The sequence below is a fragment of the Uloborus diversus genome, chromosome 1 (genome assembly GCF_026930045.1).
Source record: "Uloborus diversus isolate 005 chromosome 1, Udiv.v.3.1, whole genome shotgun sequence".
Classification (NCBI taxonomy): Eukaryota; Metazoa; Arthropoda; class Arachnida; order Araneae; family Uloboridae; genus Uloborus; species Uloborus diversus.
Window position 1 is genome coordinate 136,925,972 of NC_072731.1, and position 7,922 is coordinate 136,933,893.

The 7,922-nt window shown below is 33.2% G+C and overlaps 1 protein-coding gene across 1 annotated transcript in view; it reads left to right on the plus strand.

Moving 5' to 3' along the window:
• The window catches only part of LOC129232347 (isocitrate dehydrogenase [NADP], mitochondrial-like), a 53,059-nt gene extending 50,557 nt beyond the window's left edge, over positions 1–2,502 (plus strand). Inside the window, exon 11 of the mRNA XM_054866498.1 lies at positions 1,636–2,502. Coding sequence (XP_054722473.1) covers positions 1,636–1,717 — 82 coding nt within the window. The 3' untranslated portion in view covers positions 1,718–2,502. The remainder of the gene's footprint in view (positions 1–1,635) is intronic.
• Positions 2,503–7,922: the final 5,420 nt, after the last annotated feature.

Here is a 7,922-nt window from a genome sequence, read left to right on the forward strand (position 1 = left end):
AAAGAATATTCGAATTATCAAGATTTGACATGATGACATGCATATGTGTAACATTAAAAACATTGTATTTCTCCTTTATAATTTTGAAAATTTTATTTTTTATTTTTTTGCATTCTTATTTACAATGGCTGTTCTATATTTTCTATCATTCATTTATTTCACAAATGCTGGGCAATTGGCATTAGGTCATTAAACCACAAGCTCTCCAACAATGCAGTTAAAATTAGTTAGTGCGGAGCAATCGTCCAGATGAGCAGTGTCAATGACTTGTCCAGAGTTACATAAAGTACAGGTCGCATTGAGACAATCGTGTCCTGTTAAAACTCTGAAAACAGCCACAGCAGAAGCTCGAGGAGAATTCACAATACAGTGGGGCATCTCACAATTTTCTCCAGGGTTTACCCTCAGTAGCCTGGAAAGCAACATAACAAAATGCTATTCTGTGAATTTTCTTGATCTCCAATTTAGCAGAGTGGAGTGACAAGGCTCCACGAGATCCTTTTTTGGCCAAGAAGTCAGCCTTCTCATTTCCGGGTTCACACTGGGATGGTACCCATTGAAAAGTTAGTTTTCCCAACACTCCTCAGGAGTTTTTTGCAGTTCTGTATATAAGACCCCTTAATTTCATGGTGATTACTGGACAAAGCCTGTAAAGCAGAGGTTGAGTCTGAAAGTTTACTGCTTTTTGGAAGGGATACAGATGAGAAGCAAGTTGCTGAAAGGCCACATGAATGGCAAATGGGTTGTGAAAGGTCCAACATGTTGATAAAAAGAAAAATAGTCACAAAATATTCCAGCTCCAGCAAACCGGGAAAAATCCAACAGGGACCCATCAGTATAGATGTGAAGCCATTCGTCAGGAAGGAAACAAGTGTTAATTGTTTCCAAGGCAATGGCGCACCGTTCAGTAGGATTTAGGTCGTGTTTTTTTGCGTCCACAACCAAGTCCAGTCTGACATTGAGTTCCAAATTTTTCAGTGGATTTGGGAAAGATAGAAATTCAAAGGGAGCACATTAATGTCATTGTGTTCTAATCTCCAGAAATTGTTTGGGAGTCTAGTTAATCTATTATAAAGAATGCCTGCATTCTTCTGTATTAAATTAGTTATTGGTTGTTGGTTACAAAGCAATTGCATGAAAAGCACAGGAGTAGTTTTAAATCCTTCCGTGATCATGCAGAACACTTGGTTTTGGAAGGTGTCAATGGATTTCATGACTGTCCGAGGCAGTGATCAAAACTTCATTGCAGTAATTCAGAACCGGCTGAATATAGGTCATGTAAGTTGTATTCAAAGTTCCTCTACTGCATCCCCATTTCACTACCGCTAGTCTTTTGAGAATGATGTGCTCAACATGCTTAGCCTAATTCAATTTACTGTCAAAGATGCATCCAATAATTTTTTCTATCATTGTAATATCAATGGTAGAAAATGTATCCAGCTTAAATTTAATTTGAGCATACCACAAAATTTTGTTTAGATATTCTATTCATTTGAAAATACTCAATGATTTGAAATTCAGAATTAAAAAATTAAAAGTATTTCCAATATTCGGTGTCATACTACATTCTACGCTTGTCAAAATTTTCATGCTCTATTTATTACATACTAATGGTTGTATTTTTTGTTTATCCAGTGTAAAGGAATCTGATTACTTACATACCATGGACTTCTTAGAAGCCATTGCTCAAGAACTGGAGAAACAACTCAAGTTATGAAGATTTAACTATAAAGTCTGATACTATTCAATTTCAAATGTGAAATGATAAATGGAACTAGGTTGCACGGTAAATTTAAGGAGTTAAAGCACTGCTAGAAATCAATATCAAGCATTTGTAATATGCATGTGGAATCATTTCCAGATGTGTTCCCCATCTTCCAAGAATCAGTATTTCTGTAAGAATGAATTACTATAATATGCAAAGTAAATGCAATATTATTACTTTTTAATTAAACACGGTTTATATGCTAAACTTAAATCATTTAGATATTTCATTCAATCATGTCTAAATTTTGAGATTTTCATTACAGTTTAGGATAGATATTCATCAAGGAACCATACATTTGCTTGGACCGATTTAAAGTAATTGTAAAGCAGTTCATCAAATTTTTATGATAAATCACACATACACTTAAGTTTTGCTTTTTTATGACATTATTCTTTGAATTATGCGCAAAAAGACAAAATGTAGAGTGTAGATGCTTTAATGACTTCAATGCTCATGTATTTTAATATTTTAGGTTTTATTTGTAAATATATATGTATAATTGGTTCAGAGAATAATTAAAAATAATTTATTTTTTAATTCTTGGACGAAGATTGAACACAGATTGTCCGTAACAGTGGACAGTGTGATACATTTATTTATTTTTTTGGCAGTGTGGTCATATTTTCCATTAATGTTATGCATTTAATTTATTATTTGAAACTAAATTCCTGTAAAAATTTGTTTTCTATGGCTCTATTTTGATACAATATTGTAATAAAACATTTTCACTTAAATTTCTCTGAAGTTTTCTTTTAATTTATAGCATTGTCTTTTAAATCAATTTTTATTCAGAAGATTTGTCAGAATATAATTATAGTAAACTGCGAATTATGTGCAGAGTAGGGTGGCATGGTAAACACATTCTGGAAAAGAAGTAAAAAATGATACTAGAGTGTATGCAATAGCTTAAAATAATCAATTATATTTGCATACATTTAAACTATGGTTCGTTATAAACAATCACGGTGTATGTAAAAGTTAAAAATGATAACTTGTTATTGCCAACCTCGTTATTGCAAATGGACTATAACTGAAGAAGATTAAGCTTGGTTACACCAAACACATTATGGGGAAGGAAGAGGCATTTTTTCAAACAAAACGGATTTGATCACTCCTATACATACTTTAGTTGTACTCTTAAGTAGTAAGTAGTGTAGATCTAAAAATCAGCTGTAAAATCAGGTTTCAACTAGTCGGGTTTTGGTGATCTTAGAAGGTTTGATGCCATTGTAAGGGAAGGGGAAGAAAAATAGATTTTTTATTTTACTTGTTAACTTGAAATGAGAGCATTATCTACATTCAGTTAATCAGTGTTGACTTTTGAAAGTGTGAAAGACTGAATGAATCTGGAGTTCACTGTGTGTATATGATATAAACATCATAATTATACACAAGTATTCCTTTCAGAAAAAATGCTAGCTGTTAAACTATCCTTGCATAATCATAGTTCTCTCTTGACATTTTCAAATGGAGGTCATTTTTTCCCCTTCCTTTTTCTTTTAATAAATATACTTTCCTTGCTACTATGTTCAAAATTGCCACTCTAAACATTCCATTTATTACTGGCCATTGTTGGTGCTATTTAGAGAGAAGAAGATTATTAACGAATAAAATTATCTTCGTTTTTACTTCCTTTTACATAGTAAAGGAAGTATTGTATTCGCGAAAAAATTTCCACTCAAAATTCGGCCTTAATTTCCATTTTGCTCACCCCCAAATTAATGTTGAGTTTTTTTTCAACCTGACCACACGCGGATAAGTGCCTAAGAACGTATAAAACCCAAGTCCATTTTGACATTCCCTGAGTTAATTACAGCTTTTCTTGTGAAGTCCATATGTACGTATGTGCATATGTATGTTGCATGACTAAAAAACGGTATGTCCTAGAAAGTTGAAATTTGGTATGTAGACTCCTAGTTGGGTCTAGTTGTGCACCTTCCCTTTTGGTTCTTTTCGGGTGTTTCTAAAGGGGTCTTTTGCCTCTTTTTGGGAGGAAATCATTGTTTATTTCGATGTATACTCAAGTGATGTTATAATTTGGTGGACACTTGGGATATATTGCCAGTCTTTTGGTACCTTAATTGGCGACAAGTTTGGCGATTTTTTTTTTAAAATCTGGTTTCAATTTGGCCACTGGTGGTGATATTTAGAGAGTAAACTACTGAATCATATTAAAATTACCAATAATGTAAAAATGATATTAAAATTGGAGTAAAAGGAAGTCATGTGATGCACACATCAGCTCGTTTTTTAAAATAAGCTTTAAATAAAGATTTTTCTTAAAATTTTTACTTTGAACAGAGTTGAGTACCACAAATTGGTAAAACTTTCAACTGTTAGAAAAAATGAAAATGGCTATCAAGAAATTCTGTCCAGAACTAAATGAGCCTATATTCCCTGTATACCAACAGACTTCCCAACATATGATCAATATCTTTTTAATTAACTAAGGCTGCAAATTAGGTCAAACATACCTTTTTAACACGCAAAGCTGATTTCAAAAACAAAATATGCCTCTCTCACCTGATGAAATAGATACGTAAAAAACAAATCAAGTAGTAGCACTTTTTAAACAAATTAGCCATTACATTTCTTTTCACCAAAAAAAAAAAAAAAAAAAGAAAAAAGAAAACTTGAAAATAAATACTCAAATGAATTTAAAAAAAAAATTCTGGTGTATAATTTTAAATACATAAAGAATCTGACAAATAAAATTTAAATTTCATTAATTTTCAATAGTTTTTGATCAAGTTGTTTTAGAAATCAATGAAGGAGAGAGAATGCAGGAGCACATATGTGGACGTTCTCTTGTTTAATACAAAAATCTAACCTTTTTTCATTTTAAATACTAACCACAATCTTACATTTGAGGCAACGAGAAGCAAAGGCTGTAAGTGGCAAAATTAAAAATTTAGAGATAACCAGTACAAATGGTAGGTGAACCTCATTGTCTTAAGGGAAAGAGGTAGTACTCATAGCCCTGGGTAGGTGTTGCTGTACAGCATGATTTAAAAAAAAAAAAAAAAAACAATGAAAGACTGCCTAGGACATTATCTTGAAAATCGTTTTAATCAAAACTTGAAAATGTCCACTTCATCCCTTTGCTTCTCACTGCCTCATTTAATCTCTTCAAATGTACATACTAGGGTGGGTCGAAAAACTAAAAACAATTTTTTTTCCTAATCAATTTCTAATAGCGTGAAAAATTGCGCATTGAATAACGGTAAAATAATTTAAAAAAATATTTAGAAAAATTGAAATCATGCAAGAGCCCTAAAGTTGAGTAAAGTTAGAAAAAATCGGCAGTTTTTAAAGACGTGTATTTTTTTTTTCAAAAAATAATTTACTTCATTTCTATTAGCATAGAAAATACACTTTGTCGATCATTTGAATTTGTGCAAAAAGCCTTAAAATATCATTTTCAAAGTAAAAGTCATATTTCAAAAATTCTTAAGCTGACATAAAGCAATAAAAATATACTATTAAACATCCACTTTAATATTTTAAATACATATCTCTTATGATGAAATGGCTGAGGACACACCACGTGAAGGCCCGTCATTTCAAATTTTTCCTGGGAGGGAAGGGGGGGGGGGGGCGGGGGTCAAAGTGTGCAAATTCAATAGAAGTTAACAGAAAACAGCAAAACTCACGCCCACTGAAATGTAAATTTATTTATCAAAGCTGGGGGGGGGGGAGGCAATGAATCACCCCCTGAACCCCTAAATGACAGTCCTATTCAGGTAGCAGTGGCAGCAAGTCGAGTCCAGTGGTCCAGCTCACCACCCTACCCACTCAAACAACCATTTGGATGTCATTCATTATGCTGAAGTTCTTGAAATTATGAATTCGTATCAAATGTTCCTGATCTGATTGTTATTTACTATGAAAACTTTCTCGGGTTTTCACGCTTGTGACATTTTCCTTTATCCTCTGTCACAAGTTTTGCTCACCTCTCTACTGATTGAGTGTGGTATCAAATATTCAAGTTATGGCAGGGCTTTGGCATTCAGTAAATATCCATTTTGATGCTTATTTCTCCAATCTGTTGAAAGAACTCACCATATGGACTCCCCCCACACACTAACAATTCCCAACGGTTAACTGTGCTAACTGAGTGTTAGGACTTGAATATTTCCCAAATTAGTCTATCAAGCGTAATGCAGATACAGGTAAAATACTAAAGACAAACGCCCCTGTTTGGTTTGATATTAAGATAAGTTACACCGTGAAAGTCAGTCCAAAGCATATACTAAAGGACATTAAAACAACAAGATATTTACCGAACAACATTAAAAGAAATCCTTGATCCTGTCATTCATAGAAACTCGTTCTATTGTCATCCAGAGAAAATGATGTGGTGATGATATTGGACTACACACAGCACATTCGACAATTAAGCTACAGGAGAAGACTGAAACCTGAAATGAGCCGCCAGGATTTGTCAAGCTTTCATTAGTTAATTTTCAAGCAGAGGATTATTCTAAACTTATTGATTGGCTCAAGTGCAAGCTAATACCACTACCATTATTGTCAAATATGGCAACAGAAGACGTATGGAACTTCATTGAAAGTCAAAGCCTTGCCATAGTTTGAATATTTGATACCACACTCAAACGGTAGAGAGATGTGCAAAACTTGTGACAGAGGCTGCAAGAAACTGTTGTAAGTCCGGAAGGTTTTCATAGTAAATAGCAATTAGATCAAGAACATTTGATACAAAGTCAGGATTTAACTTCAGCATAATGAATCACACCCAAATTGGTTGGTTAATTGCGTAGGGTGATGAACTGGACTCGACTTGCTGCCACCGCTACCTGATTAGGCCCGCCATTTAGGGGTTCAGTGGGTGGTTCGTTGCTCCCCCCCCCCCACGGCTTTGAGAAATAACTAAATTTTCATTTCAGTGAGTGTGAGTTTTGCTGTTTTCCGTTGAAACTTCCATTGAATTTGCACCGTTTGACTCCCCCCCACCTGGAAAAATTTGAAAAGGCGGGTCTGCACCGTGGTGAGCCCTGAATCATTTCAGCTTAAGAGAAATGTATTAAAAACATTTAAACAGATGTTTATTTAATATTTTTATAAATTTGTCAGCTTAAGAATTTGAAATAATATGACTTTTACTTTAAAAATGGTATTTTATCGCTTTTTGCACAAATTCAAATGATCGGCAAAGTGCCTCCAAGTTTTTTCCATACATTTCGGTAACTACAAAGTGTATTTTCTATACTATTAGAAATGAAGTAAATTAGTTTTTGAAAAAAATTCACGTCTTTAAAAACTGCCGATTTTTTCAATTTTTACTCAACTTGAGGGCTCTTGCGCAATTTCAATTTTTCTAAATAAATTTTTTAATTATTTTTCCCGTTATTAGGTTGACAATGCGCAAGTTTTTCGTGCAATTAGAAATTGATTAGGGGAAAAAATTGTTTTTTGACCCACCTTAGTACATACTCATGTATAGGGAGATGCGACAAAATTTTCTTAAAACGTATTTAAAGATAACAAAAATTGTTCACATGTGCTCCTGCAGTGGTTATGCATATGGGGTACATTTAGACTTGCTTGGAGCATATTTATACACCGTAAATAAAACAATATTAATAATTTAAAATGGCAAAGACAAATGACTTGAATTCACATAAATTGCAAATGCTCTTCATTCTTACAAAACTGATTGCCTAAACGGGGTTTGCCACTTTTAGAAATAACTTTTGTACTGGGTAAGACCTTCGAGATTCCAGGCCCATACACACATCAGAATTTAGAAGTCTGCTTGGAAAGAACTTGTAACATGCTATATTATCTAAACATCTTTCAGGGTTCGTACTTCCTTAAAAAACCCTTAATTTCATCAAGCAAAACTAAGGTCATTAAAAAGTCCTTAATTTTCTAAAAAAATTTTTTCTTTGAAAACTAGTTTATATTAAGTTTGGTCCCTTTTTTTTAATTTTTCTATCCCCCCCCCCTCAAATCTTCATCCTGTTGTTAATTTTTACTTTACAAACAAACCTAATTTTGAAATTTGCATTCTCATTTTGAATACCTTAAATCAAAATGTTTTTAATTAAAAAAGAAAATATGAAAAATTGATAATGAGTGATGTAACCAAGATTGAACTTTGACCCCCTCAACCCTTTATTGGGGGTGGGGT